We start from the raw sequence: 25719 nt of genomic DNA, 5'->3' as shown, positions 1-25719 counted from the left end.
ATTTCAATTTTAACATACTAGAGACTGGGAAAGAGAGGTTGTGAGAACCAGTAGCAGAGGTGGGATTAAAACAAAAAAATTATTTGCTCCCAGTAGTATGCATAAATTAGCTTGATATGGAAATATCTCTGATAACAGAATACAAATTACTCGGTTTCTTAAGGGAGAAAAGTAGAGCACAGAAAGAAAGAAAATAGAAGATGCATAGAGTATCACAACATATAATTCAATTTTAGTCCATGGTAGGCTTTGGAATATATTATTGTAGCTAGTCTTGTGTTATATTTCAGCGATTCATCAAATAGCATTAACATTATTTTGAAAAAATGCCCTATCCCACCTGGCAGAATGGAGTTTGAATGACACAGTGGTTGGTTATGAAAGGGAGAAGAAAAATGAGACTATCTGGAAACATTTAAAGAAATTCTGTTTTTTTCCTAGATCTCTGTAGACATATGTTTTTCTTATTTCTCATACTTCATGTACCAGAATCCACATAAAAATTTGAAAACACACACAGTGTATTGTGTACTTCAAGAACAGCCAAAAGCAATACAAAACAGAAATTTTTCACGTTATGTATTCTCTCTCTCTCGCGCGCGCGCGCATACAAAATTAGATTGAGTTAAAGTACTTTTAAATGCACATTTGTTACCTTGTAGCAATTAGTCATTTATTCATCGATACAGAACAGTTATAACTGCCTCCTCTTACTCATTTGATTCAGTCAAACATACGTAGTATATTATCATCAGCTATTTCAAAAACAGTGTAACTAAAATATTTGTTATTTTTTAGTAAGTATACCTGTATATTATTAGTATATTAGTAAGTGCATATATATACTGCAGATTTTCTTAATAGCTTAGTCAAATTATTAGGGAGATCCACGTGACTTTGGGGAAAGAAGAAATTATCTGTCTGTGGTAGTTTAACTCTCAAGTCACTTCACTGTAGTAGATAATATTCTTTAGTTTCAAGGGCTTTATTAATCATTGCATAAAGATAATAAAAATAATACAGTCCCTTTACAGAGGATGTCTCAATTTGATATCACAAAAAAGCTAAGAAATTCAGATTGCTTCTATCATCAGATTTCTGGGATGGTTTTCAATTAATAAAGCTAAATTCTTAATATAACTGATGACAATGTCCAACAGCAGCATTATTGTCAAGTATAACATGAGAATGTGTAACAAATATCCCATTGTCCTCTTTTGTTTGATGCCTTATGCACACACATTCTCACTTTGGATATTAAATCTTTGACATGGAAGTATAAGTGCAACATCAGCAAAGAGATTTGTTTTAGAAAGGCTCTCATCCATTCTGGATATTAGTGTTAGCTGTTAAAAGTAAATGGTGTGAATGGCCCATGGTTGTGCTACTGGTCCTTTTAGCCAATATCTGTAGCAAACATGTTCTTTTAGGGGATATTCAGCATATGTATTCCCTATTATGAAACATTATACACAGACCTTGAATGGTTTAAAAAAAAAATCCCCTTCCTTATATTTGAATTCATTATGTCAGATGCACGTGTCTTAATCCCACCCATTGCCTATGTACACCTATGCAAAACACATATTTGCTAATGAGTCATTGCTGAGTGCACATCCTGTTTTGTACACTGTACAGGTATGACAGCAGTATATGGCAAGCAAAATAGAAACATCAAGAGCAACTAAAGAAATAAATTACACCCAAATTGTGTTTATTGGTGACATGACTTATTTTACTCCAGTTACTCGTTATGTTTAATGAATGCTTTCCCCATGAGAGCAACAGCAATATAACAGTATATTCGAGTTTGGGTAAAAATCTCAAAAGTGCCTATGTGATTTAGGATCCTAAATCTCAATTTCAAGAATGATTCAGGTACTTAGGAACAAAAGTCCCATTGATTTTTTGAATGAAGCTTACGTTCCTGAGTACCTAAGTCTCTTTTGAAAGTGAGATTTAGGCTCTTAAGTCATTTATGTGCTTTTGGCAATTTTATGCTTCATCTACAAGGGCTAGTGCTCAGTTGTACTTGTGCATGCACAAAAGCCATGCTCTGGTTTTATGTGTGATTTATACATGACAAATAATAACACCAATCTCTGCTTTCTTTTCTTTTTAAACTCGGTCTCTATCCTTTTAATCGCAGAAATAGCCTTGAAAGTGTAGCCAGCGTAAATCAGTCTCTGTGGTTGAAAGTTTATTACTGTGATTGTTATTCACAATCTTCCTTACAGTTGCCAAAGGTTGACCTTTGTGGTTTGTAACACAGCCATGGTTCCCTCTGTTTTCAGGGGGTCACATATTCACATGGGTATTTGTGCTGCTTGCTTTTTGCAAACATTCTTAAGAACAAAATGTGCTTGTTTAAAACTCATGTCATGGAAAAAACAATGGAAAGGGTTGTGAAAACCATCCCTGCAAATTATTTTTATTCCAATGAATGTTCATTAATATTTTTTGCAGAAGAACTTATCTCAAGTAGATGGTGTCAGTCTTAGGCAGACATTCATTTACATTGAACATTCTCTGTAGAGAGAGGTAGAAGATACACGTGTACATTGAGATAAATCTTCTGTACAGTGGAGTTCCAGGAGAAATTCCCAGTGCTGCAACAGGAGTGGGCTGCAATACAGAAATCAGGATCACAAATCAAAAGGCAAGTGGTGTCATATACCACACATGGACGCAAATGCAGAAGAATTCCCAGTGATCTTCACCATACATAAATCTCAGATGTTTATCAAGAATTATTCAACACAACTCTTCCAGAAGAGTGCTCACAATGTGCATATTTTCTAGTCCTGTTTCTGTTTGGATTGCTTAATTTCATGATCTTTAACTCCTTTATATATGCTTAAAGTTTCTTGACATCTGTAGGGAAAAGAACTATAGTAAAACATACACAGACCCTAAATCTAGCCAGATTTTTTCTCAACATCTTAATTCCCATCTCCATTCTACATGTAATCCATTTTTCTTTTTTTTTTCGTAGTTCTTACTGTGAGGTGGTAGTTTTGAATTGAAAGGCTTATACTTTTGAGCATGAGAAATGATTCTGAGTAGAAAAACCAGATTTACTTAGCAGATTTCCTGTATGTCAAAACTTCATTACCTTAAAGATTGTTATAAAGTTACCTACTAAACAGCAGGGACTATTTAAAGTAGATGTCTGAAGGACAAGAAATTCACAGTTAAATTTCAGAAGCCAATTTCAGTGCTGCCCCCATCATCATCACTTCTCTAATGCTGATCGGGGTGCAGAACAAATATTTAAACAACTTTGAAACATTTTCACATTTTTAACTTTAAATGCTAATACAAATATTTCCTATAGGTACTACAGCTTCCCTTTCTCTATTGTTGTCAAATAATTAAATTTATGGTGTATTTCAGTGATAGGGATATGCTGTTAACAGGACTAAATTCTCCAGATATGATAAATACAGTTTTTACTCATCTGATTTTACACAGTCTACGCTTAGTTGTGGAATTGATTTATAACTTAGTTGTGTAATACTTTTTCATCTAATTCTTTTTAAACCCAGTTTGGCCAATTACTTCAAGCAGTGCCAAACTTTGTTAAAACTAAGTGTAGACCCTATCTTCTAGTCTAGAAAAAGGGATCCACTTATCTAATGGAGAAAAGAGCCAGGAGGAAGGGCAATCAAAACCCAATTCATTGCCAAATACTCTGTTGTATGCTTTAATGTAAATAGTTTTTCGGTCTTTGAATGATTTATGTTCTATCATGCGGATGTATTACATTAATTAGCCATCCACTGTCATAGTAAAATATCTGTCAGATCCCTCTCATATAGAATTTTTTGGGGCAGAAATGTAGAAATCTCTTTATGCTATAACAGCCTGTCACTACCTTGTAGAAAACTTTAACTGATTACTTTTCATTTATTTTCTCTCTGTTGATATCATCATCCCTGCCATTATGCCCCATAACTTGGGGTCATCGTCAGTTCTTTCCTGTTTTTCACCCGGCATATTCAAGCTGTGGACAGATACTACTGCTTCTGTTTCCACTACGTTTCTGAGATCTCAATATTTTATTCAGACATCAAAAACTATCATCATCTCAGTCATTATTATTATTATAACTGCCACATGTCCAACTTCCCAACATTCATATCACCCTCCTCAGATCCATACAGAACACAACCACTAAGCTAATGTTCCTGTCTTATGGACCTGACCATGTAATTTTCCATTTTGAACCCCTTTTCTGCTTCACCTTCCTCACCACTTCATGTTTTAAATTCTTGATCCAACAAAATGTCCATATCTACTTAACTGAGCTTGTCTCTTGTCTTTATTCAGCTTCAATGCTCCATCTGTCTGCTTCCCGCACAACCATTTCCTATTTTTTCCACACTATCCCCTATGCATGGAATTCCCTACCTGAGGGATCCTGCCTGGCCACTACCCTCTCCTCATTCAAATCCCTCCTTAAGACTTCTACCAATCTTCTTATTACAAATTAGTACAAAGCACTTTAAAAATGTGTTTTTGTTTTGTCGTGTTTTGTTTTTGCTCCAAACCTTTGCTGAGTAACTATATAATCTCATTGCTACAATCCCTGCCCTTCCTCCCCTGCCAATCCATCCTTACTGTGCATGCCCGTGTTGTTTCGCAGTGTCTGATTATATGTACTCTTTGGCCCAAGAACCATGTTTTCCTATGTGTACTGTGAGGTATCTAACAAACTTTCAGGTGCTCTAATAAATAGCAATAATTATTTCCTGTGTCTAAATTAATTCTACATTGACATTTCCAGCAGAGAACCAGGTCGAAAAAGAAGTTGTTGGAAAGGGGAGAAAACAGTATCAAACTTAGATTGAATGTTTCTTAATAACAGGGCCAATGTTTTGTTGTCTCATTGTATTGTTAAGCTCTTTGTTGCTGACTGCAGCAGAATGCCAACGTTTTTGCACAACACCACATTATTAATATGGTAGAGAGGATTTGATTATGGGTGAGTGAGTCTGAAAATGGTAAATTTACAACAAATCTGGGATCATGGTTCTCAAGGCAGCCTTTGTGGTCACATTCTTTTATTTGATGTGGTTCCTTCTGTCTCCTGTTCCAAACGGTGTAATGTACTAAAAGTGATGAAGCTGCAAAAAAAAAAAAAAAAAGAGAGAGAGAGAACTGTTTAGTAACAAAGGAGAAAGAAAGAAAACAGAGCAGGAGATCAAAGACCATAATACCTGTCTTCAATCAGAAAGAAAAGAGAAAAGATGGGAGTTCCTTTTCACATGCTTCAGGCTGCTCTTCCTTATAGCCATCCTGAATGACAGATCTCTTTAAACACTTGCCTATGTCTGAAAAGAACGTGCAATTTCAAAATAAGGCAGGACAAAGTGTACATTGAGAGCATTAACAAGGGTGTATCCAGGTAAAAGAAAGGGCTGTAGTCTATAAAGCCTGCCTTCCATCACCAGTAAATGGGATTTAACATGTTTTAACATTGGCCAATCCAAGAGACAAGCTCTTAGCTTAAAAAAAAGTTGATACAAAACCAGGTTTCCCATGTCCGGGCATGTTTTTGTTTATTTACATTTTCAAGGCTGGGTAATTTCCAACCATATTATTCATAACCGCTCAAAAATGTCATTTTCTGATACTTTAATGTGTTTTTTGCAGCGAGAATACAGCTTATTAGAAAGATTTCTGAATACAAATCACTAATATATAGCACTTGGTGATGGATGTATTGCTGTTGCATAGTATATTGACACTGGTACAGGTATAAATATGAGTGTGTGCACATCTTTCATTGTGCCAGACCTTGTTCACAAATGTAAAAGTCTTTCCACTTCTTTTCCTCTCACAGAGCAAAAATAAAATACTATTGTGCAAGAGAACTCCCACTCAAGTATACAGGGTTACCTCACATGCATGCTCCTTCCTTTGTTGATGCTGTTGAAAGGGAAGCTGATGCATGGGTTTTCTTTGCTGACAGTAAGATAATTCAAGACTCAGGTCAAAAATGTCTGGGGCTCCTAGTCTACGTAATGATGCAAAAAACCAAGTACTGTATATTACTATCTATCTACAGCAGTGGTTCTCAAACTTTTTTTTTACTCGTGACCCCTTTCACATAGCAAGCCTTTGAGTGCAACCCCCCCCTTATAAATTAAACACACTTTTTATATATTTAATACCATTATAAATGCTGAAGGCAAAACGGGGTTGGTGTGGAGGTTGACAGCTTGTGACGCCCCATGTAATAACCTCACGACCCTCTGAGGGGTCCTGAACCCCAGTTTGAGAACCCCTGATCTACAGTAATATGGACCTCATCACTGTAGTATCCGAGTGCCTCACACTCTTTTTAATAGTGTTTATTCTCCCAAAATTCCTGCGAATACAGGGAAGTACCATTATCTCTGTTTTACAGATGGGGAGCTGAGGCACAGAAACATTAAGCCCTGGATCCACACAAAGAAAGTTTAGGTGCTTAGAAAATCAGTGGAACAACATTGGGATTCAGAACACCTGAGTTAGGCACCTAGCCTCCCTTAACCATGCCTAGGGATGGGATCCACAAAAACCAGCATGCTAGGTGTGGAGTCATCTAAGCTAGCCAGTGGGAGATGCCAACTTTCTCTCTTTGGAATTGATTTAATGAAATAACTATGATGATACAAATTTTTTGATCTCGTCCCAGAAATAGGCATCCATTTTATTTGTGAAGAGTGCTTAATATGCAATGAACACACACAAATTAACCACAAATGTAAGTATATCTTAAATAGTCAGCAGACAAACCATTCAAAAATGATTTATGTAAAAATGTCAGTGTATGCTGGTGTGGGGTCTGTCACCAGCCCTGGAAGAATTCAGGGCCATGCCCATACCGCATTCAGGCCTTTCCTTCAGTGCACTATTATTAATTCATAACACAAAAACTCACTAAATAATAAAGCAAAGCTATTCCCCAGAGCAAAACATGCTTCATGGTCCAGAGCGCTTATGCTATATACCGCGCTCTGCTCTTCTCTTCTCTCCCCTCGGCCCCCCAAGGGATACACCCTTTCCTTTAAATCCCGCTGAATCATATGATAGCCAGACAGCCCCTTACCCTTTTGTAGCTGGCTCACCCTGTCATAAATAGTTCTTCTTTTCTTGAGAATTAATCTCTGGCTGACAGAACAGCTCAGCTTTGCTTTGCAATTTCTGCTCCATCAGAACAATTCATTTGACGCTCTTGAACAGTCAGGTAACATAGAACTGTGGCCCTGAGTATATTTTGTATTCTATCATCCTGGAAACATTTGTATTATCACTTGGCAGTTTGCAGCTACAAAAATGTCTGTCCTTCACAGGATGCATTCCGATGTCACTACCTCCTTCTTTCTAAGAAAAATTACAAGCTGGCCCACTTTGTAAGAACTCATACCTCAGGCATTTCCACCTGACCTGACTGACAGACTGGGATACAAAAGTCTGAATTCCTCCAGACCTCTTGCCTGCAAGATAAAGACAAAAAATCTCCTGCAAGCTGCTATTGCCCTTGATAGACCTATAAGATATGACCCTGAAAGAAAACAGCATTCATTTGACTAGACATTTGTATTTTCCAGTCAGGATCAGTACTGTGCATGATCCATTCACCATAAATTCTGAAATGAGTACGTCACAAGCAGACTACCACGTGACTTTCAATCTAGTTCTTGCTTTGCAGATGTTGCCTGGTGTGAACCTTGATTTCCTGCAACCTAAGTTTTGATTAAGCTTCCCTCCATTCTCACAGCAGATGCATTTTGTTGCAGCAGTCTCCAGATAAATAAAAAAAGAAGGAAATCACAATAGGTGAAGAGCCTTTACTAGAAACTTTAAAAAGCACGCACAGCATAAAAACATCTATTTAAAACTCTTGTAAAATGTATTGACCTATTTATGCAATGTATGTACACTTCCTCACTTGTTATTTTTAACTGTAGCTATTGGAGTAGGAATTCATGGGTTCATTTTCCAACTCAGCCAGACACTTCCTGTGTAACATTGAACAAGTCATTTCACCTCTGTGCCACAGCTTCCCCAACTGTAAAATAGAGATAATACCTCACAGGGCCGTTGTAAGGGTTAGTTAGTTAATATTTGTAAAATGCTTTGAGGTTGTTGGGTGGAAGGCATTATCAAAATGCAAAATATTATTTTATTCAAGTGCTTGGCAAACAGATTTCCAGCCCAGCACAAGGAACAAACATGCATGTCTGCTCAGAGTTTCACCTGGTCCTGTTTATCTTTATTTTCTTTAAATAAATTCTGTGCAGCCACTTTCTCTTTTCAGAGAAGGGAGTTTGCACCAGGATTCCCTCCTTTCTATGGAAGGACCCCCATTCTTAAAGACCCTACCTTGTATTAACCTACTTTGCAGCTGAGCAGGGTTAAGCTCGGTTTCTCTCAAAATGTTTTATAGATCTGCCAAAGGAGATGGCTTGAGAGTAATGTGATGCATCTTGCTCCTCTCAAGGGGCAAGCATACTAATTCTACAGCAATTCCAGCCTCCATTGAGCTCCAAACCTGGGACCACCCACAGCAGCTTGCCACTCTAATCCATTAGATCAAACTTCTTAGAAATTTAGATAATCACCAGGTTTGTTATCTGGGAACTGGCTTATTTACAGGCTATTCCAGGCACACTGTGCCAGGAAGGAGGGAGAGTTTCTGGTTGCTGGGAAACTGGACCAAACCAGAATTCTTGGAAGGACTAAATCACAAATAGCTGCCCTTTGTCTTGAACAATGTCCTCTCTTGACCTACACTTCTGAGAAAGACCGTCCTTTTCTTGTTGGTGTTTCTCAACCTCCCCTTCAAGCCCATTAGAGGACAGTTTCTAGACCTTCACAGAGGAAAGGCATAGGGAACTGCTAGCATTCTCATGGTGTTCAAAAGCAGGAGAAAGAGGCATGCACAATCCAGATGAGAATGACTGAGAGGACTGATAAGGTATGAGAGACATGTCCTTCAGAGCAGAATACAAAGACTGCGTTGATGTCTTTGTTCATATGGTTAATAATAATAATTACAGTAAATTCTAAAATTACATTTACATAGCTTCCTTTTTTCAATTGTTTCTTTTGAAACTACTTACAATGTTTATTTTCTTAGAGTAATGAGATCACTTGAGATCATTCAGTAAAAGCAGTGCAATGTCAGGCACTAGTATGTCTATTAAATATTTACCCTTTGAGGCAGATATTTATATCAGTCAGCAGAGCTTATCAGTATGACGTTGGATAGTTTCTGTTGAAATTAGGCTCAGTCCCCTGATTTCGTAATTACTGAAATATGTAACGATTGGAGTAAAATAAACTTTAAAATAAACTTTCAGTAAAAGACTCTTAACAGCTGAAATATCTCACAGTCTAATTCTCTCATAATTTAAAGACTCTCTGTGAGAGACTGATCTAAATCATAGAAGTTAGAAATGAGAAAGTCATCTTGTCCATCCTTAGGCTAATGTAGGACTGTTCCTTTCGGTGCTTTGTCCAGGGTTCTTTTAAGTGTCTCCAGTGACAGAATTATCACCATGGTCCATCAGAGGCTACTGTATAGTTCAGCAGATCGTTCTTGTTGAGATTTTTTCTGAGATTTTCTTTTCACTCCATTTTCCTTTGCTCAATTTCTCCCTATTGCTCTCAGTTTTAACTACTGGCTCACCTTAACCAGTTCTTCTCTTTGAGGTTTAAAACCATCATACGCTTGTAGGCCTTTATCATATGTCCCTTCAGTTGACATTTAACCAAGGCAAACATATTTAAATTTGTTTTTCCTCCAACAGCACACTGTGCAACCTCATAATCATTAAGACACTTTCCTCTGAATTTCTTCCAGTTTATCTACATCTTTCAGGTATTGAGAGGCTCAGAACTGTGTACAACATTGTAGGTACATTCTCACCAGTTTTTTCATAGATACATAGATTCCAAGGCCAGAAGGAACCATTGTGATCGTCTGAGCTCCTGTATAATACAGGCCATAGAACTTCCCCAGAATGATTTCCAGAGTATGTGTTTTAGAAAAACATCCAGTCTTGATTTTAAAATTGTCAGTGATGGCGAACCCACCACAACCCTTGATAAGTCGTTCCTATGATTAATTACCCTGACTGTTTAAATTTTACACCTTATTTCCAGTCTGAATTTGCCTAATTTCAATTTCCAGACATTGGATCGTGTTCTACTTTACTCGGCTAGATTGAAGACGCCATTATTAAATATTTGTTCCCCATTTAGGCTGAGATAAAGTCACCTCTTAACCTTCTCTTTGTTCAGTTAAATAGATTGAGCTCCTTGAGTCTATCACTGTAAGGCATATTTTCTAATTCTTTAATCATTCTGGTAGCTCTTCTTTGACCCCTCTCCAATTTATCAACATGCTTTTTCTTGAATTGTGAACACCAGAACAGGACAAAGCATTGCAGCAGTAGTCTCACCAGTGCCAAATACAGAGGTGCAATAAAAATGTTATAGTGTAAGGCCAAGAAGTGATCCCTGCAGTACCTCATTAGAAACACACCTGTTTGATGATTCCCCATGTACAGTTACATTTTGTAACCTATTAATTAGCCAGCTTTTAATCCACTTTAATATATGCCATGTTAATTTTGTATCTTTCTAGTTTTTTACTCAAAAGGTTATGCGGTATCAAGTCAAATGCCTTTCAGATATCTAGAGTGACAAGGTGGGTGAGGTAGTATCTTTTATTGGCCAACATCTGTTGGTGAGAGTGCCAAGCTTTCAAGCCACACAGAACTATTCCTGGGACCAATACGGCTACAACTACACTGCTTACAGAAATCTAAGTGCATTACATCAATACTACTACGTTTTTCAACCAAATTTGTAATCTCAAACTTCCCAGGCTTTTTACATGTTCTCTATGCTCACTGATATTTGCAACACCTAAAAGTTAGCTCAGTTTACAAATATATTATGATTAAAGGAAGTAAATAAATTTCCTTATTTTCAGTAAGATTAAACATGTGCATGCTTGTGAGCACACACCTGCTTTGTTTGCACACACATTCCTGATTTGCATACACACTTGATTACATAGGTCCCAAATGCTAGACCCATCTTTCATCTATTTTAGAGTTTCATCTATTTTCTTTTTCTCTTGATAGAATTTAGAAATAGTTCTCACATTTTGCTACACTCTTCATTTTCATTCTCCACATATGTATTATTTTTTAAAATGCATTTCCAACATTTGTTCTTTTTCTGTTGATACCGTTATATCTTTCCAATATTTAAGGATAATCTTCATGCCTTTAGTTAATTCGGTGAAATTTATCTGGCCTTTTTGTACTGATATTTTGATTCTACTAAGTAGTGTACCTGGATACATTAAGTTGAAGAAGCTTGATTCTTTTTTATGATTGTCTTAAAATTGTTTGTTTCTTGGACAACTGCAGATTTCATGTTTGTAGGCTCCTGTTTCCTTTAAGCACTTCCAGGAGAGAGAGCTTCATCATTTTCTATTCATTTGTACTAAAGACCTGTAAAAAAAATTATAAAATACATTAAAATATATCCATTTGTGATTTGCAGGCTCAGTAATACTATAGCTTCTCTATATTGTGTTCATTAATAAGTGCTTGTTTGGGAAACATGAACCCATTCCTCAAGACTTTTTACATACATTGACACATTTGTAGTGCTGCCAAAATTAATATGTTCTACCCTAATTTTTTTTATGGTTATAAAAAGCTCCAAAAGTGTTTCTTTCTCAAAAAAAAGTCTGACATCATTAAGGGGTTTTTTATCCGGTGGTCCCAAAACATTATCTTCCCTTTTATCTTTGTTAATAGATTACCACATAATTGTATGTGCCTGAATATTTTGATGAGTCTTTATTTCTTGTACAGGACATGTCACTTTTTTTCCCCAATAATGGATTTAAGGGGATTAGTGGCATGCAGATTTTTATGCAGTTTAAATGCATAGATATTTTATTATTGAACATGCATTCTTACTTGAGTTCATATTGGATGGATTTATTTCTTCGACCCATTATTTCTATCTACATTTTAATTTCCAGGTAGTTGGCAAAAATTGGTTCTTAAAATGTGTCACGCATGCTTAATGGGGATTTCATTTGCTAAAAGAGTTTTTAAAATATTTTTTCACTAGTTCAAATAAAAAATATACCCAGACTGGAAAACTCCTCTTGTATGAAATCAGCGAATAGTAATTAAGGAGAACATTTTAAAGATATTTTTATGGTGAAAGGGCAACATATTTTTCCCCTTAGAAACGGTAAGGCAAAGATGTTTCTCAGGCAGACTGAGATTCTTTATGGTACCAGCAAAACAACTACCCCACCTTCTGCCTTCCATCTCTGTCTTCGTGGTTTGGTGAGCTAGCTCCATCTCTGCTGTTTTAAGCAGATTTTGATTTTCCTAGACACTTTTTTAGGCCTGCTCTACACTAGAAAATTTATACTGATATAACTACATCAGTTTGAGGTGTTATATTTTACCAATATATCTATACTGGTATTAGCCCTAATGTCGATGCAGTTATATCAGTATATAAAGGTGTCTTAGAATGGTATTGCTTATTTCAGTACCTGAACCAGAATAATCTATACTGGTATAGGCACTTTTATACTGGTATAACTGCATTCATAGTAGAGAATTATATTGCCACTTTATCTGTTTCAGTTAAAGTGGCAAAACTCTCTAGTGTAGACAAGCCATTGGTCACAAATTTAAAATAATCATTCAGAGCCTGGAAAATGGATTGCAACAGAGCAATATAAGAAAAGAAGCAACATTTGAAAACTGTTAGAGATTCTCTTATGTCTTTGAGAAGATAACAGATTTTTTTAGACAAAGGAAACGCAGTGGATCTAATTTACCTTGATTTCAGTAAGGCATTTGATACGGTTCCACATGGGGAATTATTAGCTAAATTGGAAAAGATGGGGATCAATATGAAAATTTAAAGGTGGATAAGGAACTGGTTAAAGGGGAGACTACAACGGGTCATACTGAAAGGTGAACTGTCAGGCTGGAGGGAGGTTACTAGTGGAGTTCCTCAGGGATCGGTTTTGGGACCAATCTTATTTAATCTTTTTATTACTGACCTTGGCACAAAAAGTGGGAGTGTGCTAATAAAGTTTGCAGATGACAGAAAGCTGGGAGGTATTGCAAATACAGAGAAGGACCGGGATATCTGGATATCCAGGAAGATTTGGATGACCTTGTAAACTGGAGTAATAGTAATAGGATGAAATTTAATAGTGAAAAGTGCAAGGTCATGCATTTAGGGATTAATAACAAGAATTTTTGTTATAAGCTGGGGACGCATCAGTTGGAAGTAACAGAGGAGGAGAAGGACCTTGGAGTATTAATTGATCACAGGATGACTATGAGCTGCCAATATGATATGGCTGTGAAAAAAGCTAATGCGGTCTTGGGATGCATCAGGCGAGGTATTTCCAGTAGAGATAAGGAGGTGTTAGTACTGTTATACAAGGCACTGGTGAGACCTCATCTGGAATACTGTGTGCAGTTCTGGTCTCCCATGTTTAAAAAGGATGAATTCAAACTGGAACAGGTACAGAGAAGGGCTACTAGGATGATCCAAGAAATGGAAAACCTGTCTTATGAAAGGAGACTCAAAGAGCTTGGCTTGTTTAGTCTAACCAAAAGAAGGCTGAGGGGAGCTATGATTGCTCTCTATAAATGTATCAGAGGGATAAATACTAGGGAGGGAGAGGAATTATTTAAGCTCAGTACCAATGTGTCAATGTGGACACAAGAACAAATGGATATAAACTGGTCATCAGGTAGTTTAGACTTGAAATTAGACAAAGGTTTCTAACCATCAGAGGAGTGAAGTTCTGGAACCGCCTTCCAAGGGAAGTAGTGGGGGCAAAAGACATATCTGGCTTCAAGACTAAGCTTGATAAGTTTATGGAGGGGATAGTATGATGGGATAGCCTAATTTTGGCAATTAATTGATCTTTGACTATTAGTGGTAAATATGCCCAATGGCTTGTGATGGAATGTTAGATGGGGTGGGATCTGAGTTACTGCAGAGAATTCTTTCCTGGGTGTCTGGCTCGTGAGTCTTGCCTCCATGCTTAGGGTTTAACTGATTGCCGTATTTGGGGTCAGGAAGGAATTTTCCTCCAGAGCAGATTGGCAGAGGCCCTGGGGGGTTTTCACCTTCCTCTGCAGTGTGGGACACGGGTCACTTGCTGGAGGATTCTCTGTATCTTGAAGTCTTTAAACCATGATTTGAGGACTTCAGTAGCTGAGACACTGGTTAGGGGTTTATTACAGGAGTGGGTGGGTGAGATTCTGTGGCCTGCGTTGTGCAAGAGGTCAGACTAGACAATCATAATTGTCTCTTCTGACCTTTAAGTCTATGAGTCTGTTGGAACCAAAAGAGGAATCTGTGATTTTCTTTGTACTATTTTGAGCATCTCCAGTGGTATCTCACTGCTGAAAGGAGCCTTAGATTTGGGTGCAACTGAGGCAAGAGAGACTGTGGGATGGGCAGCAGCACTTTCTTTGTTTAAGGGTAGGAGTGTTCAGGAGATGTATTTGTATGAGATAGGGAGTGGAGATTCCAAACTTGACATGGCCCGATCATTATCATCTTCAGAGTAGGATCAGAGACAACTCTTAACTTGTCAAGATGAGGATCCTGCTTCGTTCCTCCAATCTTAATAGAATTTCAGAATTTTCTGAGGGGAAATTATAGTTTGGCTATCGGACCACACTTTTGATGACCGGCTAATAATACATTATGATCCGCTTGTCTCTGACCCGTCCTTAATAGCATTCTCATACTTCTCAACACATCACCTTGATAAGTAGATGACCTGCAGCAAACAAAGCAACCAAGAAGGAGACTAAAGTTGGTGACAAAAAACAGCTTTATATTTGACTAATGGCAGCATAAAGAGTTTTGTTCCTGTGTGGCTTTGCTGTACACTGAAGTATTTTTATTTTCTTATTCAGTCTTGCATCTGCAAAGTCCAGACCTACAGAACTATTCCATGTGGTGAACAGTCTGCTGATTCCAGATGGTTTCAGTAACAGATTTCAGTGCATCTCATTATGATAAATTTTTGATTTAGGCTTCTATCATTCAAAGGATTTTGCCAGTATAGACTCTTATACCTAGACAAAGAAAGAGTCTGTCAAGGCATAAGAATCCATGCCAGAGGATCCATTTGTAGGATAAGGACCTTGCTTTGCGGAGACGATCTATTGGATCCTAATGTTTTTGTGGGAGCAATACATAAATAGCATGATACAAAGTAACATCTTAACTTTTGGAGTATAGCTTAGTTTAATTTATAGAGAAGTACTGTATGTTCAAAGAGAGATACAAGCCATGACCTGTAAGATAGGTTCGTGTCCCTTATGATTGGTAAAAGACAATGGAAAGGATTTAGGTCTGTTGTTGAAAAAACTGGTATTGCCTTTATCTGGGTATACAATCAACTTTTAAGAAAAAGTGGTTATGGCCTTGCTTGCAGAGGAAGCTGTCAGATGAAGTTTCTGGCCTTGACAATTACAGCCCTCCCTCAAATCTTCCTTTTATGGGAAAGGATATTGAAAAGGTTGTGCCAATGCAGCTTTGGGTTCCTTTCATTGTTCTTGGTCTCTCTCATTCTGGTTTCTGGTCTGTGTATGGTACAGGGACAGAATTTGTATCTTTATTCAGATGATCTTTTTCTAGTGATGGACAAAGTTCAGGTATAGAGCTAGTCAAGAAAAGGGGAGGGAACATAATGTAATTTTAAAACAGTGCAACCAGTTCCAGTCAGATGTTCATGTTGATTTTATGGGATATGCCTTTGATATGCTTGACCATGAGGTGTTGATCTCATACTTACAGGATTTGGTAGGGGTTAATGGATAAGTTATTTAGTGGCTCTCGAGGGTGTTGAGAAACTACTCTTTTTGAATTACTGTGGACATAAGTGGGTTATTTATGGATGCTTGGGTGTTACATGGAAGGCTGTTTATACTGTCTGTTGTATACAGTTAGATGCAATGTCTGGTTGCATTTAAGCTGCTATGAACCTAGATGCAATGGTGATAAAAATAATACAAATCATTAAATAAATAAAATTAAAACTATTCTTTGAGAGGATGCTTGGTATGTCTGCCGCTCCTAGTACGAGCACTTAACTCTTCCAGTTCGAGGGGTTTGATACTCTTGGTTAAAGATGTCTGCTGTCAGTAAGGTGTCAGCAGTAGTATATGGTAAAGTTACGGTTTGTATCTCTAATATTTATTACATAGTCCAGGGCTAATATAAATCAGTTTGTAATCTTTTCTTAGTGTGGTGCTGGGCTTTTTACATTGGGAATCACTAACATGTACCATAGGAGCAGCATCTGATATATTGTGAAATAAAATTATTTTATTTTTAGTGCTCTTGGAGGCTCCTCTGCCCTTCACATCCCAGCCTTTCCAGGTGGAGGCTGTCTCATTGACTATGTACCGCAGGTGTGCCAGCTGCTGACTAACAAGGTGAGTTAATACACAGAACTTTAATTTCTCCTTCCTTCTTGTGTTATACTGTACTTTACAAGCAATTTTATGAAAACACTGTGGAAGCAAAGGATTCTACGTATTCGACTGATGATTTAAACAAAGCAAACTCAAGCAAGTTAAACTATTCCAGTAACACCATCTTATACCTGATCTTGTGAGAGATTGAACACTTTCATGACCCATTTAAGTCCATGGGAGTTGTAGGTATACAGCATTTCTTGGGTTTTAAAGGAGTTTTCTTATTGTTTTAAGGTACATTAGGATAAAAATGTCACCCCAACATATTACTGTTCTGTTGCTAGATAAATAGCAATATATAGCCAATGAATTTATCTTTCAGTGGAAAGAAATCTAACTATCCCTAGATTACTGTCGATTGTGAGCACTCGACAAAAGGTCCTATTACAGTGATATTATCTCAGCTAATTCATCCAAATGGACTGATTCATCTTCTCTGATGAATGTTGATATAGTAAAGTAATAGCCACTTACCTTTTCCATTAATAGAAGGCTATATTCTGTTTGGCTTAGAGTCTAAGCGAAAGAGAAGGTTTATTCATTAGGTATAGTATTTTGTTAAGTTTCTCAGATGATTTAAATGTAGTTTTTAACTTAGAACAGTAACTTAGGGCCAGGCATTCAGCAATCCGGTTACTGTAGATTCCCTATTTGTCTTTTTTATTTCATATTTTTTTGTTTTTCTTGTTTAAATGAGGAAATTAAATGATGTCTTTTAGAAAAGGTTCCTTCAAAATGCATTTCCATAATTATACAGAAACCTATCTTTAGAGCTGTTTTGTTGTGGTTTTCTGTTAAAACTACTTTCTGTTTTTAAAACCTACAAGTACACAGGACTGTTTTTATCCTTTTTTTAAACAAAGTTACTTAAGCAAACTTATCATCTGTTTTCCTTTTTCCAAAATAATGTTTTAGATCCCACACAAAGCCTTCAAACTTAGCACTTTTTTATAAACTGAAATAAGTCCTATTTTATACATAGAATTATTTTACTTTGAGAGGGTATAACATAGCTCTGAGCACTGATTGTATCAAGGTTATTTCAAATAACTTAACACAAGCATTTGCCAACCAAGGAAATCCAATGTTACCATAGCCAACACAAATAAAGTATATATCTCCCCCCTCCTCCCCCCCAGCATTAAGAGGCTATAACAGAGTTAGTTTCCATTATGAAAAGCAAAGTAGGATTTGTATAAGTGACTATGAATGGAAGTATCCTATAGCTATAACATAATGAGTTAGGAACTAGATACACTTTCAGCCTAGTATCTTCGGTGTTGGTTTCATCATGAGTCTAACCTTGCTTTTCTTGCAAGTAATCCATTCACGTCAACAGGACTATTCATGTAAAGCAAGGACTATTCAATGGGCTCAGATCTTCCCACCTAAGCATAGTGGTCTGGATCAGTGCTGGGATGGAAGACTTTCAAGGGAAACTCAGGATACTTCAGAATTTGGTGTTGGTGATTCAGTAGGTGGCTCTCTTCTATCTGAGTCAGCCTGAAGCCAATAATATAGCTTACTGTTAGGAAGTACTCTGCTGCTAGAGATGCTGTTTTTCAAATGATACGCACAATTATGGTCCTAAGCAATTTTCTTAACAGGATGTTTCTCTAGCATCCTGGCCAAATGCTAGCTCAGCCCATTACACATTGCCTATCTAAGGTTTTTTCTATTGCTTCAATTGGATATGACATTCTTCTTCACTTCTTATTGCACAGTAGTGCTACTGGGTGCTGATTCACCTACAGGTGAATCAAGAGAGCCCTGTGTATAGTTTGTTTGAAAGGCATTTTAGGATCCTTTAGGATGAAATATGCCATCTAAAAGTAGGATGCAACATTATTGATATTCTGTAAATAGATTTCTCCAATAAAGCTAGAAAAATATGAAAAGTTGGGGGCCTTTTCTTTCTGTAAAATGTCTTCATAGCTTTGGGTTGGCTTTTTTTTTTTCCAGGTACAATATGTTATTCAGGGATACCATAAGAGAAGGGAGTATATTGCCGCTTTCCTGAGTCACTTTGGAACGTAAGTCTTCTTTTAATGCATCTTCTCATGTAATAGCAGCAAAAGCAAAATTATTTTACCTTTCTGATTCATGGTTAGATGTCCTGGTTTCTAGTTGAAGCAATGACAATCTACCTCTCATTATAAGGTTCTGCTGAAACATTATATATAATCCTACTATAGCAGCTACAGTCAACAGGATGACTTGAAGCTAGAGGTAAAACTTGCTGTAGGGCAGGAGAGCATGCTCATTACATGACCCTTGGCTATATAATTAACTTCCACTGGATGAGTCCACATCTAGCCATCTTCAGAAAATGATGCACATAGGCCTTCTCATAGTAGTGATTGTAGCAAGCAATCCAGCATTATTCCTCCTGGAAGCCAGCCACCACATTAATTCAACTCAGGAAGTAACCTAAAATGAGGAGGAGATAGTAGTTTTCATCCCTTTGTGAAGAAACTGAAGTTTTCTTATTTCTGTATAGCGTGACTACAGAGATATTATGGCAATAGGCACATCAAAAAATGAATGGTTGGATGGTTATAAAGAGACTATAAGGAGAAGCACCCCAGATGCTCTCAGGTGGCACAGTGACACCTAAGGAGAGAGGCAGTCTCTTATGGATCCAAACCATATAAGATCGATATCAATGGTGCAAATCAGACATTAGTACAGACCTTGGAGAACTGGTCTGACTAAAAACATGATTTCTTTTTTGAGAATTATTCAATCCAATCTGTGCTACAGAAAACCCGCCATCTGTACAATGGATTTATAACACAGTTCTTAAGACAAAAAGTATCCATCTCCATAATGACCAAGTAAACTGTCCTGACATCCTGTTGTGGTTTAAACATGACAGTAGACACCATCTGATCCCAGGGTCGATAAGATAAATTTGATGATAGAAGTATGAAAAGCACATGTTACATAACAAATTAGTATACTGAAACATTGCAGTTTACAGACTCTGATGCTATCATAGTCTTTAAAAGGCAGACCACCCCTAATGGTTTGGGTATTTAATCCATTTCAGGGGTGGGCGGAATTGTATGAGCAACTTAATCAGAATTTAGGTCCTTGTGTATTATTTATGGCAATATGATAAATTTTACAATATACAAAAACTAAATTAAAAAAACAGCAGCAGCAACAATAACAATAACAACAACAACAAACAGCACCACAGTAATTTGACAAGCCTGAGTGTTTAACAATATAAGATAATCAGGAATCGAGGATGAAGATATTAATTCAGCTGTCATGGATTTTTTTCTCTACGTAAGTAAAAAAAAAAAGTCCTTATGAAAGCTTTTCTTTAAATTTAAAATGCAATTTGTGGATTTTGAATATGTATTTGTATATTTTAGATGTATAAATTGTCAGATTTAGACTCCACTTAGATTACTGGAAGTCAGTGTTCTGACATGGGTCCCTAGGTTTTCAGTAAGGTCTCTGCTTTTTACATATAACTTCAATGTCATAGTGTATTAATGAGCTCCATCTGAGTAACATACATGCAGTTTTTGGTAGATATGTTCAATTATTACTGAATTGCCATTGCAAGTGCCATTAGCAGAGCTCATTGCCTTTTAAAAAGTATCTTGTTTACACTGACAATAGCCATTCCTCAGATGGAAGCTCCATTATTGTAATGTAAGTTAGAAAATTATTCCATTTGAGAGGAGCCACATGCAGCCTGCATTTGGATGGAACATAATAGCTGATAGTAAATAAAGTAAAATCTTGGGTATTTTCCTTTGCCTTAACCCAATATTTATTTGCTTATCATTTATTATTGTAAGGAATAGCAGCAAAGAAGAAGTGGGTATTCACCCACGAAAGCTCATGCTGCAAAACGTCTGTTAGTCTATAAGGTGCCACAAGACTCTTTGCTGCTTTTACAGATCCAGACTAACACGGCTACGTAGTATTGTAAGGAATATTATGTAAAAATGTGTTCTTGTTTTATATTTCTGTTTTTATAGTGGTGTGGTGGAATATGATGCAGAGGGCTTCACAAAGCTCACACTGTTGCTGATGTGGAAAGATTTTTGCTTCCTTGTTCACAGTGAGTAGCTGTTTGCCTTTTTTCCTTTTACAGGAAACAATTTAACAGCTTTGGCTATTTTTATTTAATGACTACGTATTTTTGATGTGGCCATCACGCTTTTGAAAACACAAAATCTTGACTGCAATTTGAGAATGAGGGATGATTTATGCAGATAGATCTGATTTATAAAATTACCAAATGTGTTCTTGGAAAGTGCTCCAGTAACTTGCCTCAAGGTTCTAGCAGCTGCACATTTTGGCAACCAGGCCATTAGTGTGCATAACCCAGGGGTACCCAAATTCATTCATCACTTGCCACAAACCAGTAAATTTGTGGGCCCTTTTAGATCAAAATAATGTACACATCCATAATGTTTCTTGTACTTATATTTTCTGAGATAGATGAATAGAAATTGTTGCTTTTTTCAATTCACCCTCTAGAAAAACCTGCAGCTGATCACCTTTGTTGTCCTCCTGTAGTTAGAGAGAGGACAGCCACAAGCAAGATTTTAGGACTAGTGGGCCAACGTTGACCCTCCAGCTATGTTTTGGGCATCCTTGATGCAAACACTTTGAATTAAATTTGGAAATCAAGACAGCACTAGAACACGTTATGAGTTTAAGGTGACTTGATCATGGTCTACAAGTACATACATGAGGAAGAGATTTCTGATAGTAGGTGGCTCTTTAATCTTTTTATATATAGATTATATATAGAGAGAGAGAGACACACACACACACCTGTCTCCTAGAACTAGAAGGGACCCTGAAGGGTCACCGAGTCCAGCCCGCTGCCTTCACTAGCAGGACTAAGTACTGATTTTCCCCAGATCCCTAAGTGGCCCCCTCAAGGATTGAACTCACAACCCTGGGTTTAGCAGGCCAATGCTCAAACCACTGAGCTATCCTTCCCACCAATCTAGCAGACAAAAATATAATCAGTACCTTTGGGGTTGGGAACTAAAGTTTAGACTAAGCCAGACTAGAAGTAAGGTGCATGGTTTTCGCAATTTGGGTAATTAACCATTGGAACAACTTACCTAGGGATGTGGTGGATTCTCGATCACTGGAAGTCTTTAAATCAAGACTGGATATATTTCTGAAAGATATGCTATAGCTTAAACAAAAACTATGGGCTTTATGAAAAAATTACTAGGTAAGGTTCTGTGGCCTGCATTGTGCAGGAGATCAGACTAGATGATACCAATAATTCCTTCTGGCCTTTAAATGCATGAATTTTAGAAACACAGAAATATAGAGAGTATTTGGTTTGGGCAAGAGTATCTGTGCTCTGCCCTCAGACTGTCAATTAGCTTACCCTTTATTTATTTTTGACCAATACTCTTCTCTTCTCTGTGGTGCCATTTAGTGTAAAACAATGATAAATGCCACACTGTGATTACAAGTATTGTATTATGTTAGCCCTTTAGTGCTGAAATAGTCTTAGTTGTATTCTTTCTTTTTTCTTTAATTTGGGCCAGTTTCTCCTACAAGAACACTGGTGGTGGTGTCTAAATACAAGCTTGCTAAATGCAAGAGACTATAATCATTTTAGATTCTAAAGAAAACATCTGAACCTATTATTTATGAACTCTAGACAATTTGAAACTGGATGTAATTTCCACGATAACTGTAGGATTTACAGCGTAAGCCAGTAAAGAAGGTCCAGTTGGACAAGTCAACCTTTCTTTATACATTCACTCACAATCCTTTCCCACTCCATGCTCTCAGAGACCAGGGGTGTCCTATTGAATGTTCCTTCACTTTCTGCATCATTCTCCCCATCTCTTCCCCCAACCCTCCCCAGGTTTTTTCATCCCTATTGTCTTTAGTTTTGTTTTAAGTTGTATTAAATTTAAGTTTTCCATGGAGCTGGTTTTTGCCTTGAGAGAAGAAAGCCTGGTATTAGCCCTAATAAACATTGAAGTAGCTAGGTTTCACAAGAGTCAAAATTCAAACTTCTGCTGAACGGTAGAGGAGTTTTTAATTGTTAAGTAATATTCAGAGCTCTCTACTTGTGACTGTAGAGCCCTTGAGAGGTATGATTATAACGGAACAGCTTGTCACTATGAATTAGCTCCATGACCTTGTAAATTCTGCAGTAACTTATCTGTGCAAGTCATTGCATCACTTGCTTGTTGAATAAGCCACTGCATAACTTAAATAAGTCACATATACTAAAGGATATTGCAATGAAATCACCGAAACCTGCATTTCATTTCCTGATTGAAATAATGCAGACTTTCATCTCTTCACCGCTGAAATGACTGTGTATATTATGGTTGAATATTTATCAGCCTGTTGTTAAAATGTCTAGCACAGATAGATTTAAGTTGAAAAAATGTACTTTATATATTTACTATATGGAAAACATTCTTCAAAGAATAAATGAAGTATAAGTGAGAAAAAGAGGAACTGTGCAAATGTGCAGAAGGCATGGTGGCAAACCAAGTAAAAGGAATAAGATTCTTTATTAAAATAGATTTGCAGCTCATGTAGACATACCCATGCAGGCTTTCATCTAGCTAGCTCACTAAAACTAGCACTGAGGTTTTGGTGGCACAGACTTTAGTGTGGGTTGCACAAATGACTATGTACCCAGGGTTCATAGAGGAAGGTAGCCTGAGTTAAGTGGAAAAGTAAAGGACCGAAACTGTAAAAGGTAAATTGGATTTTAAAATAATATTACACTGGTACAGAATACTGTACTTTACATACACTATTATAATATTTTATTAGTCTTTTTTCTGTTGACTCAACTCAGGATTTATGTCTACTGGAACCCCCGCCTTCACTCCAGAACAGTCTCACATGATAAAAAGTACAGTATTGTGTAGTACTTGTGGAATAAAGGGCACAGTAAGGGAAGTCTGTACAGCTTATCTTGCAATATAGGAGAGCTATCTAATTGCAGACTTTAGCAACTATTTTAATCTAATCATTAAGTGAATCTATCAAAGTCAGGTCAAATTGAGGTCACAGGAACTGTTGTTTTAGTGGTTTAGTTCTAAGAGTTAATCAAGTGTTTTCAAATACATATTATAAGAGAAGAAATGAACATTAAGAGAAGTTCATGTTCATTCACTTGGGAGAGGAAGTCATTAACCAAGTTTAATGTTAATGGTGGTGTAGTTGAAGAGTAACTCTATTCCCTTTGCTACTGTTTTATAAGACTGATGTTTTTTCTTTAGTTTTGTAAATAAGATGATTCATTTTCAGAGACTTAAAGGGTCTTTCTTTCCTTGGCTATGTACCCATGCCTCACATTAATGTTAATGCAGATTTCATGGGTGTATGTCCAAGGTTGAATAGACCTCTGGATATGGACACAAGAGTGAGAATGTGTTACGTAATTTTTTTTGGAAACTTGATCTTTACTGTAGATGTGTGTTTAGCATTTCAACACAAATGAGATTGGTAGAAGATGGAAGGATTGGAAATAGTAATAAAAGTATCAGGGATGAATTAGTGGTTGTTGGCTTCTTATAATGGAGGATTTGGAAGGATACATGCTTAAATGGAAAGGTCTTGCTTTCTTGCTCCATATATGATCTTATACCAGTGAGCATGGTAGCTTCCTCCAAGTATATTGGTAGCTTCCAGCAAGTGTGTACTTTGTGGGCAATCACAGACCTTTTTGAAGTTGTTGGACACACTTCACTTAGGCAAAATGGAAAAAACAATTAAGCTCCATTATGTAGTAAAATAGCTGGAGCACTAGAAGTCACCACCCAAAGCACTAGCCAAATGAAAGGCCTGAGCAAAGAATTAACTTGGTGAGAATTAGAGGGTTTCACTGGGAACTGATTGCAAAAGCAGGGGCTGGGGTATTAATTTGATTTTAGCTGTCCGTGTTAGAAGAAGAAAGCAGCCAGAAAAATAAGGACAAAGCCAGAGAAGCACTGATAGCATGACCATGAGAGGAAGCTAAGAGAGAGATTATATTGGACAGAGCTGTGTTTGGAAGGGAGGCTAATAGCCAGCAAGGACACTGCCTGCTCTGTTTGTGCATACTGTGTTCAGAGAAACAGGTGTTTGTGTCCATGTTTTGTAAATAAACAGGATTGCATGAAATAAATACCTGACTCTACCATCAATTTTACCTCCTAATGGAAACATCCTGCAAGGCCTCAAATGTTGCCCAATCATTCAGACCAAAAAGGCAACCTATTGTACTGTTTATTGTCTGGTCATATTTGGGTCTAGCTGGCTTACTTAACAAAGAATTGTTGCTTTACCTTGGCATGTATTACTGTTGTCCTTTGTGAAGTTGTTTTGCAGATTTAGTCCAGGAGTTACATGCCCTGCCACGCAAATCACAGAACCATGTAAAGCAGTAAAGTCTCTAGGGATAGGCAAATGGAGATGGTAATTTGGAACCAAGAACATAAAAGAGAGTGCTCCCTCTCACAGTTATTCTCTGTCTGTCAGCAGATTTGGTCATGAAGCTAATCCCTCTCTCTTCTTGTGTGGAGTTAAATGTTAGAAGTAGAGAGTGGCTAGCACAGTAGGGTCCTGGTCCATGACTGGAGCTCCTAGGTGCTACCACAATTCAAATAATAATAAAAATAATAATGTTAATGAGTTTGATAGTTTGGGGATCTTGTCAGTTTTTCCTCCCATGTGGGACTTGTTCCCATAACATTGGGTGCTGAAAAGAAAATAGTCTTCAAGAATTGTTCCACTGAGTCAATCAAAATATCTGCCAGCAGTCGTAACTAATGCCTAAAATTCCAGGCAGATCATCTGATGGTTCCTGCTCTCCTTGGTGTTTTGAACTTGATTGGCTCTGCCTTCTCCATGGGATGTTGTGTGAGAAAAGCACCTTCAGCTAAACACCTGGGAAAACAGGCAGTCCTGTGGCCCAGGTCATCTTGCAAATAGAGGACAGGAGTTACAGCAGTTAGATTCTGTAGTTACTTGAGATAGTTGGCACACATCTTGATGGTTCTGTGTTTTTAATTAAATATTTTAATTTTTTGTTTTATAAATTAAATCTTTCCTGATTATTGTATGGTTCTTTTTATTTTATTGTTTGTGGCGGTGTGGCTTCAAGAAGAGAGGTGAAAGGTTGCAG

The 25719-nt window shown here is 37.2% G+C and overlaps 1 protein-coding gene across 5 annotated transcripts in view; it reads left to right on the top strand.

Moving 5' to 3' along the window:
- Positions 1-25719, top strand: part of BABAM2 (BRISC and BRCA1 A complex member 2) — a 425434-nt gene that overhangs the window by 341584 nt on the left and 58131 nt on the right. For all 5 annotated transcript variants that reach the window (XM_039530877.1, XM_039530879.1, XM_039530878.1 and 2 more), the window contains 3 exons: positions 16433-16532; positions 18537-18607; positions 20579-20661. In XM_039530877.1, coding sequence (XP_039386811.1) covers positions 16433-16532; positions 18537-18607; positions 20579-20661 — 254 coding nt within the window. The remainder of the gene's footprint in view (positions 1-16432; positions 16533-18536; positions 18608-20578; positions 20662-25719) is intronic.

This window comes from Mauremys reevesii, linkage group 3 (genome assembly GCF_016161935.1).
Source record: "Mauremys reevesii isolate NIE-2019 linkage group 3, ASM1616193v1, whole genome shotgun sequence".
Classification (NCBI taxonomy): Eukaryota; Metazoa; Chordata; order Testudines; family Geoemydidae; genus Mauremys; species Mauremys reevesii.
This window is presented reverse-complemented; position numbering and strand designations above follow the sequence as displayed.